Consider the following 19842-nt stretch of genomic DNA (forward strand, 5'->3'; position numbering starts at 1 on the left):
ACACACAAATGGCATCATTATACATATATTGTATGTTATATAATATTGTACATGTTACGTACATTATACATAATAGCCAAAAAGAGGAAACAAATATCTATCAACTGATAAATGGTTAAGCAAAATGTAGTATGTCCATACAATGGAATATTAGTCATCAATAAAAATGAAGTACTGATAAATGCTACAACATAGATTAACCCTGAAAACATTATTCTAAGTAAAGAAAGGAACCACTCACATACAATATTAAATCTTCAGAATAGGCAAATCCATAGAAACAGACGATTAATGGTTTCTAGGGACTGGGGTAAGGGCAGAATGGGGAGAGTATGGTAATAGGTATAGGAATTCTTTGGAGGGATGATGAAAATGTTCTAAATTTAGATGAAGTGATGTTTGCACAACTCTGAATATACTAACAACCACCAAGTTATACACTGTAAAAAGGTTAATTTTCTGGTATGTGAGTTAAACAAATACATACCATATGATCCACCCGTTTCACTTTTAGATAGTTACCCAAGAGAAAAGAAAATATATTTCCATAAAGAGATTTACACATGGGTGTTCATAGAAGATTTGTAATAATCAAAAACTGGAAACACACCAAATGCTTATCAACATGATGTACTACTCAGCAATAAAAAGAAGTAAATTATTGATGCCTTCAACAATATGAATGAAATCAGAATAGTTTGTGGAGTGATAGTATTTACAAAAATCCTATAGCCAACATTACACTTGATGGTGAGAAACTAGAAGCTTTCCCACTAAGATCAGGAGCAAGACAAGGACGTCTCCTCTCACCTCTCCTTTTCAGTATCATAGTGGTAGTTTTAGATACTGCAAAAACACAAGAAAAGGAAATAAAAAATATACAGCTTGGCAAGGAAAAATTAAAACTCTTTTGCAGATGACATAATTAAACCCTCCTAGAACTAATAAGCAGTTCTAGCAAGTTTGCAAGATACAAGGTTAATATATAAGTCAGTCATTTTGCTTTATACTGTAATGAACAAGTGGAATTTGCAATTAAAAACACAATTCCATTTAGCACCTCCAAAAATGAAATATTTAGGTATATATCTAACAGGATATATGCAAGATTTATATGAGGAAAACTATAAAATTCTGGTGTTGAAATCAAAGAGCTAAAAACAGATAGTCCATGTTCAAGAATAGGAAGACTTGGGGTTCTGGGGTAGCTCAGTCAGTTAAGCGGCCAACTCTTGATTTTGGCTCAAGTCATAATCTCAGGGTGTAGTGATTGAGCCTCACATCAGGCTTCGTGTGGCATCTGCTTGAGATTCTCTCTCCCTCTGCACTTCCTCCCACTTGCTTGCTCGCTCTCTCTATTTCTCATAAATAAAGTAAATAAAACCTTAAAAAAAAAAAAGACTCCATATTGTCAAGATGTCAGTTCTTCCCAATGTGACCTATAGATTCGATGCAAGCCTAATCAAAATTACAGCAAGTTATTTTGTGGAAAATTGATTCTAAAGTTTATGTGGAGAGAGAAAATATCTGGAATAACCAACATAATATTGAAGGAAAACAGGTTGGAATACTGACATTATCCAACTTAAAGGCTCGTTGTAAATAAACAGGAGTCAAGACAGTGCGGTATTTGCAAAAGAAGAGCCAGATGTATCAGTGGAACAGAATAGAGAGTCAAGAAATAGTTCCATATAAGTAAAGACAACTGATCTTTGATAAAGAAGCAAAACCGATACATTGGAGCTATGATAGTTTTTTCAATGAATAGTGCTTAAACAACTGGACAGCCACATGCAAAAAAAAAAAAAGGAATCTAGATAGAAGCCTTACACCCTTCACAAAAATTAACTCAAAGCAGGCCAGAGACTAAATGTCTAACTCAAAACTATAAAACTCCTAGAAGATAACATAGGAGAAGAACAAGATGACTCTGGGTGAGGTAATGACTTTTTAGAAAGGCACTATCCATGAAAGAAATAATTGATAAGCTGGATTTCATTAGAATTAAAACCTTCTGCTCTAAGAATGACAGTGTCAGGAGAATAAGAAGTTGAGCCATAGACTCGTAGAAAATATTTGCAAAAGGCATATCTCATAAAGGAATGTTATCCAGAATATACAAAGAATGCTTAAAGTCTCAAAAAAAGAAAACAACTTGATTAAAAAATGGGCCAAAGATCTTAATAGATACCTCACCAAAGAAGACAGGCAGATGACAAAAGAGCATGTGAAAGATGTTCCACATCATGTATCCTCAGAGAAACAAACACAAATTAACAGTAGTGAGATACCACTACACACCTATTAGAATGGCCCAAATCCAGAACACTAACATCACTGAAAGCTGGTGAGGATGTGGGGCAAAAGGAACTCTTATTCATTGTTGGTGGGAGTGCAAAATTACACAACCGTTTTTGTAAGATAGTTTAGTGATTCCTTACAAAACTGAACATACTCTTACTAAATACAATCTAGCAATCACATTCCTTGGTATTTACCCAAAGGATTTTAAAATTTTTATCTGCACAAAAACCTGTGCATAGATGTTTATTGCACTTTTATTCATAACTGCCAAAACTTGGAAGCTATGAAGATGCCCTTCAGTAGGTGAATGAAGAAACTGGTATAGCCAAACAATGGGATGTACTTCAGCCCTAAAAAGAAATAAGCTATTGATCCATGAACAGACATGGAGAAAACTTAACTGCCTATTACTAAGGGAAAGAAGCCAGTCTGAAAAAGTTGCATGCTGTACAATTCCACCTATGTGACGTTCTGGAAAAGACAAAACTATTGAGACCCTAAAAAGATCAGTGTTTGCCAGTGGTTGAGTGGGTGAGGGATAAATAGGCAGAGCACAGAGGATTTTTTTAGGCATTTAAACTATTTTGTATGATCCTATAATCACAAATAAATGTCATTATACATTTGACCAAACCTACAGAATGTACAACACCAAGAGAGAACCCTAACATAAACTAGGGACTTTGGGTAATTATCATTGTAACAAATGTACTGCTGTGGCGGGGGATGATAACAGGGGAGACTATGCATGTGTAGGGCCAGGGTGTGTATGGGAGATCTCTTCACCTTTCTGTCAGTTTTCTTCTGAACCTAAAACTCCTCTAAAAAATAAAGTCTTTTAAAACACAAAATGAATTGTTGATATATTCAGCAATATGGATATCAGAATAATTATGTTGAGTGAAAGAAGCTAGACACACACAGAAAGAATATATTCTCTATGATTCCTCTTAAGACTATAAAATGCAAACCAGTCAATCTACAGTGATAGAAAGTGACAGGAGTCTGGGTAGGGCTAGACAGGGATTATAAAGGGACATGAGAAACCTTGGGAGTGTGTCCATTTTCATTATCTTGATTGTGGTAATGGCTTCAAGGGTGTATGTGATGTATATGCTGTCATGGGTGTATACATATGTCCAGATTTAACAAAGTGTATAGTTTATGGTATGTCAATTATAATTAAAATTGTTTTAAAATATGAATTGATTTATAAGTTAGTGTCAAAAGAAGAAAAATATTAACCCCCAATAATCTGTGTGGTGAGTATACAAACCAACACACTGAAATGCTCCATTAAGAGACACTAAGGATATGAGATTTTAATAGGATGATTTCTGAGAAGAAAATTTTATGACTACCTGGAGAGTTAAGATGCTGGAGAAGATAGGATGAGAAAGCATTTAAATCAGGACCATTTGAGACACTGCTGTGCTTTTCTTACTAGTGAGAGTCAGTATTTGATGCTTCTTTGGAAAGTAATTTTTTTCCCCTTCATCTTACCTTCTAGTCTCTCTTTTACATGAAACCCTTCCTAAGGATTAGGGAATAGTTCAAGGCAGTTGACTCAGGCCAGCTCTAACCAATTTCAGTCCAAAACATAAATTGTCAGGTTCCATCTCGTAACATCCTTACTGAAAATGCCATTTACTCTTAGTCTTCCTAATCCCCATGGCTTGTTTTTCTCAGTCCTACACACCTCCAAGCAACGAGTTCAAGATCAGCATGAAATTGGAAGCACAGGACCCCAGGAACACCACATCCACATGTATTGCCACAGTAGTTGGACTGACAGGTGCCCGCCTCCGCCTTCGCCTTGATGGTAGCGACAACAAGAATGACTTCTGGCGGCTGGTTGACTCAGCTGAAATCCAGCCTATTGGGAACTGTGAGAAGAATGGGGGTATGCTGCAGCCCCCTCTGGGTGAGTAACTAGACCCAAGCTCTCCTTAGCCAATTAGTTATCTTCCAAAATTGTACATCCTATTATGGGAAAGCCTAGGATCCCCCGCCTATTCCTTCTTTCTCATATGGCCAAAAGAAAAGGCCCACCCAAAATGAAATGAGTTGTAAAATCTGGACATATTCTTCTCTACATTAGCTTATGATATCCAAACTTCGCTTAAGCTCTCCTTTTTCCAACTAGAAACCACACCTTCCATCCTTCTTTGTCAGTTCCTATTTACCCTCAGAGACAGAATGGAAGGAGGTCTTACCATTTAACCTGCCTCAGAAAACCACAGAGCTTTTGCCAAATCCTACAGTGATTACAAGAGGTGAGAGAAAATTTCCCAGTAAAATGATGACTGTTATTGGGGTTCCTTCTTTCCTTTCCCCTAAATTCTCACTTGGTCCTTGTCATATTCTCACTTTGAATTAATTTTGTATTATTTTACTTAAACTAATAACCCCACTAGATTTTACCTTTTTTTCTCCTCAGTATATCGAAGTGATTTAGACCATCTTATCAATTACTATCAATCACTGTTGGAGTGAGTCTCAACAGAGAAGAGAGAGAGAGAGAGAGATGGGTGATGAGCTATGGGCTATGTTCCCCTCAGAAGGTTGTAGTAAATTGAGCATTAGGAGACAGCTGTCATTTGCAGGAGACCACAGGTAGTTACTGAATATTATCCCCCATTAAAAAAAATGTATTTGTAATATAAAAATTCCAAACATAAAAGTAGAGTAGCGCAGTGAATGCCCATGTATTCTTTATCCTTGATAATTATCAGTACATAATCAATCTTATTTTATTTGTACCTGCACATACTCCCTGCCCCCTCCTGCCCAATTGCCCAAACATCATATCATTCTGTCATTAAATATTTAGTAACTCTGTCTCATAGATAATATTTTTAAAATGTAATCATAATGACATTATCATATGTAAATAAACTAATGATAATTTCTTAATAACCACAAATATTTACTCAGTGTTTAAATTTTCCCTGTTGTCTGTCTGTCTGTCTCTCCTTCTTTCTCTCTCTCTCTTAAGTTTCTTTGAATCAGGATCCAAATAAGATCCACATATTGTAGTTGGTTGATATGTCCTTTAAGTCTCTTTTAATCCATGAGTTCTCCTTCTCTCTTATTTTTTTCTCACAATTTACATGTTAAAGAACCTAAATAATTTGTCTTTCATATCCCTCACAATTAGATTTTGCTGATTATATCTCTGTGGTATCATTTGACATGTTTCTCTGTTCTCTCTTTCCTAGAAATTGGCAGCTAGATCTAGAGGATGGATCAGGTTCAGGTTTAATTTTTTCATAAGAATATTTCATAGGTGGTGGTGGTGTTTATTTCTAATAAGAAACATATATGGTCTTGTTATCTTTCATTTTATAATGTAGCAGCCATTACTACTTGTGGTCTAGATCAAGGGTTGACACATTTTCTTAGAGGATTAGACAGCAAAACTTTCAGGCCTATTGGCCATACATTTCTCTGTTGGCAACTAGTCAGCTTTGTCATTGTAGCTATAGACAATACATAAACAAATGAGCAAGGCTGTATTCCAACAAAATCTTGTATTTACAAAAACAGATTACCAGCCTTCTGGCTATAATTTGCTGACCCCTGATTTAGATCAATCAATTCATTATGGTTGCAAAATGGGGAATTTTAGTCTTATAATCCCATCCACATAAATTAAATGGAATATGTCTATTAAACTTACATCATTTATTTGGATATTATGAGGATATCATTCATGGAAGAAAGCTTAAATGCTTGATTCTTTTCTTTATTTACCAATTTTCAAAATAATGAATTGGCTTAATACCATCCTTCAAAAATATTTAGGACAGTTTTTTTGTTACTGTTTAGTATCATAAATCCAAGAATTAATACATATTTGATGTTTTATTACATTACACTAATTATTCTTATTGATTCTTGATTTGTCCCATCATTGGCTGTATAGGAGCCTCATCAAATGGTCTCCTGACTCTTTATTGCTTGATAGCTCTCTTGGATTTTTAAAATTTCAAAATGTTCCAGGCTCATCTTCTATATTATCTACCCCCAATATGGAGTCAGTTATCTTTTAAGTGCCTGGGTTCCTTTTAGTGGGAAATGATATTTAGAGACTATAATCTGAACGCTAGAGTGCTCACCTCTACTGGGTTAATTCGTTCTTTCTACATCTTTTTGTCATAGATAGGAACTGCCTTATTAGTAGTAGTAAAGATAAAATCATTAGTTCATAATTGATACTTCCTGCCAAAATTCAGGACAAATGGTGTTTTTATTTACTTTGTCTTTACTGTCTTAAGTCTGTCTCTCCTCTATATCACAACAAAACCCTAGTTTTCCATGTCATTAACAAAATAACCCATTTGTTTTATCCTACAGTACACATACAAGAGTCTCAGAATAATAATACAAACATTTACCACTGTAATCATTACTGACAGTATTTGAGTTACTTGCATTTCTTTTTTCTTACCCTCAGGTGAAGTATAGTCAATAATACATTCATTATAAGGTTGTTTGGATTGGTTTCTCTCTGGGTGGCAGTGCCACCAACTTGATATAAACTTAGGTTCGTTTATTGCATGTTTTAAGATTTATTTATTTATTTTAGAGAGAGAGAGCATGTGAGTGGGGGAAGGGACAGAGGGAGAGAAACCTCAAGCAGACTCCCTGCTGAGCATAGAGCCCAATGTGAAGCTCAATCCCACGACCCTAAGATCACAATCTGAGCCAAAATCAGGAGTAAAACTCAACTAACTGAGCCACCCAAGAGCCCCTGTATTTTTTATTTATTCATTTATTTTAAATATTTTATTTATTTATTCATGAGAGACAGAGGGGCAGAGACACAGGCAGAGAGAGAAGCAGGCTCCGTGCAGGGAGCCCAACGCAGGACTCGATCCCGGGACTCCAGGATCACGCCCTGGGCCGAAGGTGGGCACTAAATCGCTGAGCCACCCAGGGATCCCTGCTTGTATTTTTAAAAAATTATTAGAGATTGCTTTTAAGAAATGTTCCTTTATAAATATATATGTGGAATACATCATTTTTTATACACATCATTCTTAAAGTCAAATCCATAAAACAAAGTATGTTCAGAGAAATCCCCTTCACCTTATTCCTTTCTCCTACCATAGGCAGCCACTTTCTTTTAATTTTATAGTTTGTACTCCATTTATTAAAATACAAATATATTTGTGTGTGTGTCTGTGTGTGTACATATATACATATATATTTCCCACTTAAATACAAATGACAGCATACTATACATACTGTCTTAACCTTGTTTTCTTCTATTTAATGAAATATCTTAAAGATGACTTCTTAGTACTATGGAAATATTTCTCATTCCTGCATAGCACTGTATAATGCTCAATCTGCTCTATGAATTGCTATTTAGAAACATCTTGATAGGCTATTAAAAATACAGTTAACCCTTGAACAACATAGGTTTGAATTGCACAGTTCCATTTTATACATAGATTTATTTCGATAAGTATATCTTTACATTATCATTAAGTTTTTTTATCATTAAGGTTTTAACTACTAAAGCTTAGTCGTTACGTTTTAGGGGAGTCAGATGTTATACATGATTTTTTAGTGCATGGGTTTCAGGGAGGGTCAGTATCCCTAACCCCCACATCATTCAAGGATCAACTAATAAGCTCCCGAGGATAATGGTGATGATTTAAATCACAATCTTTTGATAAATTCTCTAGAAATAAACAGATCAAAAAGGAAACCAAACCAACCCACCCATAATTCATGTTTAAATATTACTGGGAGTCAAAAATACCACAGATTTCAATTACATGTTGTCTACTTGTTCAGATATAAAGGTCTGAAACCATTAGAGCTAGTTCCTAACTCATACCAGAATAATAGTTTTATGTGGGTAGAAATTGCATTTAAAGAGGGGAGGGCAATGGGGGCCTAACACAATCAAAATCACCTCCAGGAAAAGATAGTCCAATTTAGAGTGGGAAATACTGAGAACAGAGCTAAGACCTACTTGATTAGAGCATTGGCTACTGAGGAATCCAAAGGAAGAGAGTAAATTGAAAGTGTGAGAGACTAGGGAGAGCACTCTTGAGAAGATAACTGTCTTTGGGGAAGGGTAGATCTATGTTAAAGGAGAAAAAGGAAGCAGGGGTTGTAATTCAGAATTATACAGAAACAGAAGAGAATCATAAAGTCAAAAGGCACACCAGTCTTCCTGTCCTATCCCAACAGGCTCATCTACTAAAGAAACTGCATTTCATTATGTCAACAGAAAATTCATAACCCGAGATCCCTGCCAAAATAGAACCTCCTGTTTTTGCTGGTCCAGGAAAATATAAGACATTACAAATTATTAAGAAATAGCAGTCAACATCTGTTAAAAGGTTCTATATGATGAAAAACCAAAGATGAGGATAAAACCATTTTTACTACTGAAAATTCTGCCAAAATCAATGACTAACCAGAACAAAACTCTTGCACAACAACCCAATTTGAATTAAATAAGTATTGACAGGTATGAAAAAAAGCACCATGAATCATAAATTCTAAAAGTCAGACTAGAAATGTACAATATACAGGAAGATGTGAAAATAGAATTGTCCAAGCTCAAGAAAAAAATTAAAGACAAAATAATCTCAATTGCAGACTCAATTCTAGGATGCCCAATGGACAGTAGGTATAACTGAAAATATAGTAAGGGACATTGAGAAGAGAAATAAAAACAACCAAGAGAATAAATATAAATATTAGGAAAGGTTTAAAAGTATCAGAAAGGAGCTGTTAGATATAGAACATAGTCAACAAAGATTCAGTGCATATATGTGAATGTATATATGCATGTATAATTAGAGCCTCTGAAGAAGACGAACTAAACAATGAAACAACTAATACTTACAAGAAAATTTTTCCAAAGCTACTGCAACTAAGGACCGATTTTTTTTTTTTTAAAGAAGCACCTGGATTTTTAATTTTGTTGAATTGCAATTTAAAGTTAAAAAGCCTATGTGACTGGTGGCTACTCTACTGGACAGTGCCGTTCTAGGTAATAGAGAAGTAGGAAAACATCCAGATTCTTTTTATGAGGCAGGTAGAATTTTGATACCCAAGCCTAATTTAAATTACACACACACACACACACACACACACGTATATGTACAATTCCTTGTATGAATATCTTTATAAAAGTCTTAAATATTAGGAATTAGAATTCATCATATTTAAAAAACAATAATTTATCAAATCAAAATAGTGGTTTTTTTCTGGGAATGAAAGAAGGTTTAACTTTAGAGAAATCATTAGTGAAATTCACCACATTAAGATAGCTAAGCAAGAAAGTCATCTGACCTTTAACAGAAATTAGCATACTACCTAGGATTCATATTTCCTGTTTTCACAACTTCTTACAAAGCAGCAGTGCCCAAGATATGTGGGACTGTTATAAAGATAGACTTACAGATCAGTGGATTAAGTTTGAGTGTCCAGAATTAAACTCATACATTTATGTTCAGTTGATTTTCAACAACGGTACCACGACAGTTCAGTGGATTTTCAGTAACTGGTGCAGAGCCAACTGGAGATATACATAACAAAAAAATGAAGCTGGACCATATATATAAAATTAATTCCAAGTGGATGATAGTCCTAAATGTAGGAGCTCAAACTATAAAACTCGTAGGAGAAAATACAGGGGAAAAGCTTCATGATATAGGAATTGGCAGTAATTCCTTGGAAATGACACCAAAAGCACAGGCAACAAAAAGAAAAAAAATAGTTAAATTGGACTACATAAAATTAAAATCTTTTTCATCAGTGGACAATATCAACAAAGTGAAAAAGGAACTCACAGAGTAAGAGAAAATATTTGCAAATCATGTATCAGATAAGAGGTTAATATCCAGAATATTAAAAAACAAAACCAAAAAGACCATCCTTCAACTCAACAACAAAAGCAAACAACCTGATATAAAAATGAGCAAAGGACTTGAATAGACATTTCTCTAAAGATATACAAATGATCAATAAGCACATGAAGAGATCTCAGCATCACTAATCATTAGGAAAATACAAATCAAAACTACACTGATACTCTATTTCATACCCATTGAGATGGCTATTATCAAATAAATAGAAAATAAGAAGTATTGGTGAAGATATAGAGAAATTGGAATCTTTGTGCACTATTGATGGGAATATAAAATAGTGCAGCCACTATGGAAAGCAATATGGCATTTCTTCAAAAAATGAAATACAGAATTACCATGTAATTCAGTGTTTCCACTTCTAGGTATATAGACAATTAAAAGTAGGGACTCAAGCAGATATTTGTATACCTATATTTAGAAGCATTATTCACAATAGCCAAAATATCAAAGCAACTCAAGTGTCTATCAGTGGAAGAATGGTTAAACAAAATGTGTCATATGCATACAATGGAATATTATTGAAGCTTAAAAAGGAAAGAGATTCTGACCCATGCTACAATGTAGATGAGTTTTGAAGACATTATGCTAAGTGAAATAAGCCAGTCACAAAAGGACAAACATTGTATGATCCCACTTATACAAGATACCTAATTAAGGCAAATTCATAGAGAAAATAGAATGCTGGTTGCCAGGAGCTGGTAGTGTAGGAGGAATGGCAAATTATTCTGTAATGGGTACGGAGTTCACTTGGGGAAGATGAAAAATTTCTGGAGATGGATGGTGGTGATAGTTGTACAACAATGTGAATGTCCTTGATGCCACTCTTGAGAAAGGGAAATATATATACACACATGTACATCTTATACATGAAATTATATATTTTGCATACATACTTTTATAAGAAGAAACATAGGAATGTTAAGTCAGAAAATAAAGAAAAGATCACCTATTGGGAGTGTCTGGGAATAGGGTCGAAAGTAGAGCAATGAGAGTGAGACTTTTCTAAGAATACTCTTTTATAGTCTCTTGACTTTTGTGTTATATAAATATTTTACTCAAAAAACAAAATTAAACCAGAAACAAGAAAAATCATAACCTAAAATTGATTACAAACAGAAACAAACTGAACTGTGTATCAAATGGATATCATAACAACATTGAAGAAAAAATTAATTCCAGTACCTTGAAAAGAAAACCTTCACAGTATACCCTTGAGGGGACATATTTCAAAGAAAAAATGGAAACTTCAGATAAATTCTGATGTTTTCTTAATGTTAGTGGGTTATCCTTAATAATCTGAAGTGATTTTGCATGCATTGAAGATAGAGCAAATGAGTAAATAAGATACAAATGAGAGATGTGGAAGGTGAAGAACCCTGTAGTATAGAATTTGAAATTGGAGGTATCTATATGAACTCCTAAACTTAAAAAATGTATATAATTTTATATATAGTTGTATTATAATTTTATAACTTATGTTCATTGAAAAGGTCTAAAAGTAATGACACCTTAGTAGCAATGTGGTTTCTAAATCCCATTCTTCACTAGATGGAATCATGGCTCCTTGGAGGAATGACTTATTCCAAGGCTGAGCAGAAGAGAAAATGTAAGATGAATTTGGAACATTCTATTATGCCAGAAAGAAAAGAAGTCTCAAAGAATAATGAGGACATAGCAGAAAGACACAGGAGCCAGCTTGAAGGAGCTCTGACCAGCCAAAATTGGAACAATATGAATATCAGAAAGAATAATGAAAACAAAAGAACAGTGGTATTGACATCCATGGGTCCCTAGTGTAGACACAAAAAATTTTAGAGTTTCAGGAAAAGGTCTAATTACAGAATGCCAGCTAATAAATATAGAAAGAATGATAGAAAATTACCATTTTGCAACCACCATTTTAATTGATTCAGGTGAGGATAATCAATGAATGCTAAAAGCATTGAGTAAGAAAAGCTTACCAGAGAATAGGATATTCACATAGTCTCAATGTTTTTCTACCACTGATTACCTATTAATTACGAAGAGAAGTTATAATGAAGAAATCTGTCAGTCACTCCTTAACAAGTGATCAAATTTAGTATCATCAATAATTAGACAAACTGACATTATGTGCTTCTTAAAGAAATGAAGTGGGAAGTATTCAATATCACGTGTGTTTTTGTCAGAACTGTTTAGTATGAATGTAAACATAAGGAAACAATCAGAAAAAAATCTGAGTTGTGGGATACTCTGCTAAACAGCTAGCCCACGGTCTTCAAAAATATCAGTTTCATGAAAAACAAAAGCCAACAGGACTGCTGTAGATTAAAGGAGACTAAAGGAACATGACAGCCAAATGCAAAATGTAATTTTTGATCAATTCTTGTATTTAAAAAAATTAAACAGCCATAAAGGACATTTTGGAGAGAATTGAGGATATTTTTAATGAAATTTCTTGGGTATGACAATATTACAGTTTTAAAGGAGAATGTCCTTGTTCTGAGGACAAATGTACTGGTGTATTTAGAGGTGAAGTGTCACTATGTCTCTGACTTTCTCATAGTTCAGAGGACAAAGTATGTAGATAGATGGAAAACAAATATGGTGAAATGTTATTAGTTGTTGAATCTAGGTGAAGAGTACATAGTTCATGTACTGTTTTTGCTACTTTTCTCTAGGTTTAATATTTTTCAAAATAAAAAGTTTAAATAAATTATGTATGTAATTATACATATATATGTGTGTGTGTTCATGTTCCCCAGGCCTCCTCTGGACCTCTCCCCAGAGTTGCTGAATCAGAATCTCTAGGTAATGGGGCTTGGGATTCTGCATGGTAAAATGACTCTCCCCAGACTCTTAACAAAATTGGTCTATATTTGGGAAACATTGCTCTAGAAGAGCTTTCTTCTCTTGTAAAATCTTGTATGATTTATGTGTATGTATGTGTGTTCTGTTCACAAAAGGAAGATTCATACTCCCTTACGGAGTCCTCCAGGGGAAAAGGTGGAAAGGTAGAATGACCCTCAGGTGACATTATTAGCTCAATGCTGCCAACCTTTTCCTCACACTCCTTTGTTTTATTGACCTATTCTGCTACTCAAGACTGTGATTATTTCTTCTAAACAAGACTGTTTGGATCACTGGTTCTCAAACTTGGCTGCCAGTTAGAATCACCCAGAGAGCTCGTAAAACTTTCAGTGCCTAGGCATTACCTCAGATCAGTTAAATCAGAATTTCTGATTCTGGGTGGAACCAGTGTATTCTTTAATGCTCCCCCAGGGGATTCCAGTGTCCACATTTGAGAGTCCCTGGTCTATAACAGAGGCTAGCTTCTGGTGAGGCTTCCCTCCCCCGCCCCCAGTGAAATGTGTCAGAATCCCAGTACCAAGGGCCTAGTCAGTAAGCTGTCACATGCTCTGGGGTATATGTGGTACCTTGACTTGAAAGGAACTCTTTGTATATTTCTGTCCCTGACCAGTCTTTTCATTTGCTAAGTAACCTCCAGGGCCTGTCAATAGAAAAGGGGTTTTAAAAAGATACACATCTTTTTTTGTGATCACAGAATTTGAACTCTTTACAAAACCTGTGGGGGTAGAAATAGCCCAAAACTTTGGAAGTTTATTTAACCATGTTGTCTTAAATGCTTATTTTACAAAGACAATTTAAAAAATATTCACTAAACTCCCTCTTCTCTACAGCAAGGACCCTGCCAGACCCATGTATATACCTATCTCAAGATTAGTCACAACCAATTAAATTAAATTAATCTGAGTTAACTTGTGTTTGAGAGTATATTTGGGAGTTACACTCCCAGCAATATAGGGATGGAATCGTATCAGAGCTAAAAGGAATCCAGTCTTCCCTGATAGTCCGGCTGGATCTTCACTTCTTCCTCAGGGAAGACACCCTGTGTGTTCAGCACCTCTCTGTCAGTTTCATTTCTCCTTTCTTTCATGTGTAGGGTAAAATTGAGATAGTCCACTCAACCTCGGTTTGGAAGCATAGCTTTATTTAGTTCAGTGTCGTCATCTGACAAATACAGAAACAAGGAAAGGGAAGTAAGTTGTTCAGGGCCGTACAGTGAGTGGCATGTTTCTGTACATGAATTTGTAGACATGTATCTATGTAAAGCTCCTGTGGGAGAAGAGAATGAGTTGAGCATCATTTTGACAGGGATAAAGTCTAATAACTTCACAAAGCTTGGAATTATTAGATGGGACAATGGCCTGGTAGAGAGTGGAGCCCATACCCAAGTGGTTCCTGGTGTGAGTGCTGTTCTGGCACTCGCCACCAGAGGGCATGAACCATGACTAAATTGTAGACCTGCTGATCTGTGCCGAAGTCCAGAGCTTCCTCAGGTCAAAGTTTGTTTAAACAGCTGGATCCTAACTCACTCAGTGTCCCATCGTCTTGGGAATATCTAGAAGCTCTTTATAACTGGTTCTTTATAAATATTTTTTAAAAGAAATCCTAGGTAAACAAACACAGAACACTTGTAGCATGCCTGGGTTTAGAATTAAAGAGACCTGGCTTTATCATATTAGCTCAGCCACTTATAAGTTTAGTTATGTGGCCATTGATAAGTTGCTCTTCCTTGACTTTTAACCTTGAACTTCAGTTGCCTCACCTGCTAGATCATTCATAAACTCTGCCACACCGGGGTTTAGTGAATATTAAATGGAATAACAAAGTATCCATCAATTCTTGATAACCTTTTTACTAAATGGACATTTTTCCTTTGTTCAGTAAGACTCTCATGGAGTTTTTTTTTTTTAAGATTTATTTATTTATTTATTTATTTATTTATTTATTTATTTATCTATCTATCTATGATAGACACAGAGAGAGGGAGAGAGAGAGAGGCAGAGACACAGGAGGAGGGAGAAGCAGGCTCCATGTCAGGAGCCTGACGTGGGACTCGATCCCAGGACTCCAGGATCGCTCCCTGGGCCAAAGGCAGGCACTAAACTGCTGAGCCACCCAGGGATCCCCATGAGCCACCCAGGGATCCCCTGGAGTTTATATTCTAGTTGGAAAATGCATACACATTACTATGAAAAAAGAAAGGAAATTCAGACAACAGTGAGGGCTAAGGATAAATAAAAGGGAGCAGGATTTAGAAGGCTATTCTAGGGAAAATGGTCTAAGAATGCCTCTCTGAGGAGATGATATTTCAGCCAAGAACTAACAAAGATTTGAGAAAAGGGAGGGTGTTTGAGGCAGAGGGACATAGCTTGGAGTGTCTGAGGAACAGAAAGATCAGTGAATGGGGTGCAGAGGAGTGTCAGGAGATGAATTATGAGAAGTAAGCAAGTTCTAGACCATGTAAGCCTTGTTAACATACCTGAAGACCGAAGGTTTATTTAATGGGATGTAAGCGTAGCAGTGATATGATCTGATTGATAGTTTAAAAAAAAAAATACAACCATAGAGGCAAGAGTAGAGGCAGAGAGTCCAGCTAGAAAGTTGTTTGAGCATTTTAGGTACAGTGAGATCAGAGGTGGTCATTGGTTGTTGAGAAATCTTGAATGGTGAGAAAATGGTTTGAAGATGCACACGCTATCAAGCCTTGCTGACTAATTGTATTTGAGGGGTGCTAGAAAGGAAGGAATCCTAGGTGATTTTTAGGCCTTTTGATCTCAGCCACCTGGATTTAAATAAGTGATGCCATTAAGTGAGATGAGATGACAGGAGAAAAGAGCAAGTTGGGGGCAGGCAGCAAATCCAGAGTTCTGCGTGAGACTTACTCGTTTTGAGACCTCTTAGCATGCAAGTAGACTTACAGAATAAGGCAGTTGGAAATCTGAGCATGACACTCAGGGCAGGGATTTAAGCTCAGGATATAAATTGGTAGTTCTATTTGCCAAGAGGAGACTGGAGACCCAAGAAGAGGAAAATGGGTGGCCGAGCACCGAGGTGCTCCCATTCTCAAAGGTTGGGATTTCTGACCCACCTGTTCTTTTCCTCACAAGCACCTCAGGCCACTGCTTAATTTGAGGAGATCCTCAAATTACTATTTTTATTCTTCTCTTCCCTCTTGCACAATTTTATGACCCAAACTCCTTTTACCAGTGAGAACGCTATGGCAGGGTGAGTGATGAAATATTTGAAGACCTTAACTTGCTGATTGATAATGAAGGTTCTGGAGACAGAGGACTTGGGCTTAAATCCTGCCTCTGCTATTTATTAGCATAATAACCTCAGATATTTTACTTCATTTCTCTAACTCAGTATTTCCATCTATAATGGCTAGCATTTATCTAACACTTGTTATATACCAGGCTGGGTTTTAAGTTTTTCACATGTCTTAACCTATTTTAATCCTTAGAACAACCCATTGAGCTAGTTACTGTTTTTATCCCACTTTATTGTTGAAGAAACTAAAACCAGAGAGAGGTTTTTATAATTTGCCGTTAAGTTGCACATCAGGTAAGTTAAGTGACAGAACTAGATTTGAATCGAGGCAGCCTGGCTCCTGAACTTCCCTGGCTACTCTTCTCATAGCTGATGCACAGAGTTGTAGTAGTGATTAAATGAGGTAACCCACTTAAAGTGCATAGCACATAGAGCCTAGCATATCATATGTGCATAATAAATGTTTTCTTTGGAAGGTAGCATAGTGTAATGAAAGAGGAGCAAATGAAAAGTCCTAGGGGTCCAGCCTGATTCTACAAGAGCAACTTATGTGACCAGAAATAAGTTTCTTAGCCTCTCTGGACTTTAGTTTTATAGTCTGCAACATAAAATCTTTTTACTATATGGTCTCTGAGGGCCCTTTCAATGTTAAAATGCTATCTGTGACTGCCCGAGACAGATTATGGATACATTTTAATTTGGCCCCACATCACCTTGGGGGTTGGGGAAATAAGGTGCCTCAGTAATTCTTTGGTTTGGTATCATTTCTGTGTTGCCCTGCTACTCTCACTAGGAGGTAGTGAAACAGAATAGTTAGAAACCCTGAGGTCTAGAGTAAGACTGTCATATGTTGGCAATCTTCATCGCTTACTACTTTGGACAAGATATTTATCTTGAGTTTCCGTTTCATCTTCTGCAAACTAAAGGTAATAATAGTGCATACCTTGTGGTATTATTTCAGATATCCAGAAAGAAATTGCATGTGAAGAATTTAACATGTAGTAAGGAGTCAATACGTATTAGGCCTGAATTTCTGAAGAAATTTAAATTTAAAAAAATTTTTTTTTTTACCCTGATCAAAGGAAAAGTAGTCAAGACTCCTTTGGCTGTGAATTCAAGAACTCAACTCACACCAAGTTAGAGGAGGAGAAAAGGAGGAAAGAGGAATTACTAACTCTGTATAACGAAGAAGTTAAGGTCAGCTGCTGAGTGTGTTTGGACACAGGATTTTAAACACTCTCATGGCTCCCTGTCTCTTGCTCTACCTTGGCTTTATTCTCAGTTATGCTTTCCATTTAGCAGTGCCAAGCCAAAGACTCTGATCTGACATGCCTATGGTGTCAGAAAACAGTTGACCCAGCTTGGGTCAACTTGGTGTGGGGCAATCTGGTGCCCTCAAATGGCATGATTTTCTACTCCATGGCAAGGTTGGTAGAGTCATGCCATAGACATCAAATCACATAGGGTTTTTCCAGAGGGGAAAAAAGACTAGGCAAGCAAAGAAGTAAACAATAGCAGTTTTAGATGAAGTGATAGGAACGTCGGCATTGCTGTCAACATTGTTGATATCAATGAGTTCTCACCGTGGGCAGCTCGGCTTAGCCTAGCCAGCTTTGAGATGTAAAGTTTAAATCAAATGGGGTAGTAACTCTCTTATTTCTTTTTTTCTCTCTTTTCATGACCTCCTCCTCAGTTATAGTCATTAATTAATACTTAATCCCCAAAGCTGATTCTTCCTTTTTCATTTTACCTGCATGCTGATAGTTTAGCATAGTCCATAGTGTGGACTTAAGGGACTGGGTTTCACTTCCATCTTTCTTATTTGCTCACTTCGAAATCTTAAGAAGTTTATTTTATACCTCCCTTCTTGTCTATTAAATGAAGATAATATTTACTTCCTTGGGTTGTCTTGAGTAGGTGGTCTATGGAAAGTGATCAGCACAGTGTTGTGCACACAGCAGGCTCCTCAGTAATAACAGTTGTTATTTCCAGCCCTGCAGCTTTGATGCAGCCTGTCTGTTCTTCTGTCAGGGATGGGAAAGCTGAGGGCAATGGGGAGACTCTCAAAAAGCACTAGTTTTGAATATCTCAGAATAGAGAGTTGGAGCCAAAGAGAAGGAAGCATTCGGAGCTCTACTTGGAAGGCCTAACTATGATAACAATGAAAGACAATGGACAGTTAATCTCTCTGGGCTTCTTTTTACTCTTTTGGAAAATGAGTAAAATCTTCGTTATTGTCTGATCCTTAATTGTTTAAGTAAAAATGAATATCAGAAAGTGTTTTGTACTCTGTGTTTTTGTGTGTGTGTGCGCATGTGAGAGAGAGAGAGAGAGAGAAAGAGAGAAAGGAAGAGAAAGTGAGAAAGAGAAATAGTGAGTTAGTTTATATTGAAATAAACCAAAAAGATTTACTGATATATTGGGTGTATCGGTTCACATATTTGATTTCTTCTTAAGATGTTATCCTATCCCCTTTCACACTTTACTGTCTAGATCATTTCTAAGTATTGGTTAATCTTATCTCACATATATTTTGGACTTTTCAAGAAAAGCTTTATAGACATCATAATACATATTTTATAATACTTGTCATAGAGTCAGAAAAGTTTATTGAGGACTTTGTTCCACTGCTTATCTGCAACATTACCTTGGGCAAGTTACTTTCCCTCTCCCGTGCCTCATTTCCTCGACTGTCTAATGAGGCATTTCTTCTATTTAACCTTTAAGTCCTTTCCTAACAGTCTATGATTTTGTAACTATCACAGCATAGGTTGTGGCAGGAGTAGCTGGATTGCCAAGGGAAAACTTAATATCACCAGTCCCTTTGAAACATATTTTTTACCTGTTGCCCATTATGTTTGCTGCAGGATTTCGGCTGAATGCCTCCTCTTGGCCCATGTTCCTTTTGAAGACACTAAATGGAGCAGAGATGGCTCCCATCAGGATTTTCCACAAGGTATGGTGTCCTTCAGTTATCACCACTTGCTTAAGGTCACATGATTCCATTCTTGCATTTTACTAAGCCCCTGATGTCTACTTTATATTTATGGCCTGAGGATGCCTTTTCAGAAACTAGTTCAGTGGGAGGATTTTTTAGTATCTTAGGAAGCAGCAACTATCCCTCGAGGAAATTTCACTATAAGTCAGGATTCCTGGGGTTTGGGTCCCAGCTCTGCCAATAATAATCAGTGCCCTTTTGTCATCATCTATAAGTGGGATTCTGTCTCACAGGGTTGTTAAGAAGTTAAAATGTGTTTATCAGTAAAACATATAAAATATAATATAAATCTGAAGGAGCTATTCTTATCCTAGATCTTGGAATTCCCTAAGGTCCATATGCTAAACAAAGAGGAAGGAGACTATTTTTTGAATGTCTACAGTATGTTTGGAATTGATATACACCATCTCATTTAATATCCACAGTTAACTTTCTGAAGCAAGAGTTGCAATTTTCATTTAATAATTAAGGAAACAAATACTTTTGAATAAAGAACTTGCCCAAGATCACATGGCTAGT

General features: G+C 36.1%; 1 protein-coding gene across 19 annotated transcripts in view; it reads left to right on the forward strand.

Annotated features, from left to right (window-relative positions):
- Window positions 1-19842, forward strand: part of SCMH1 (Scm polycomb group protein homolog 1) — a 177597-nt gene that overhangs the window by 73449 nt on the left and 84306 nt on the right. For 18 of the 19 annotated variants that reach the window (XM_025419725.3, XM_025419736.3, XM_049094411.1 and 15 more), the window contains 2 exons: window positions 3994-4228; window positions 19193-19281. In XM_025419725.3, coding sequence (XP_025275510.1) covers window positions 3994-4228; window positions 19193-19281 — 324 coding nt within the window. Of the gene's footprint in view, window positions 1-3993; window positions 4229-12952; window positions 12999-19192; window positions 19282-19842 lie in introns of those variants that run through there. The other variant, XM_049094412.1, reaches the window with a different exon arrangement.

The sequence above is a fragment of the Canis lupus genome, chromosome 15 (assembly GCF_003254725.2).
Source record: "Canis lupus dingo isolate Sandy chromosome 15, ASM325472v2, whole genome shotgun sequence".
Taxonomy (NCBI): domain Eukaryota; kingdom Metazoa; phylum Chordata; class Mammalia; order Carnivora; family Canidae; genus Canis; species Canis lupus.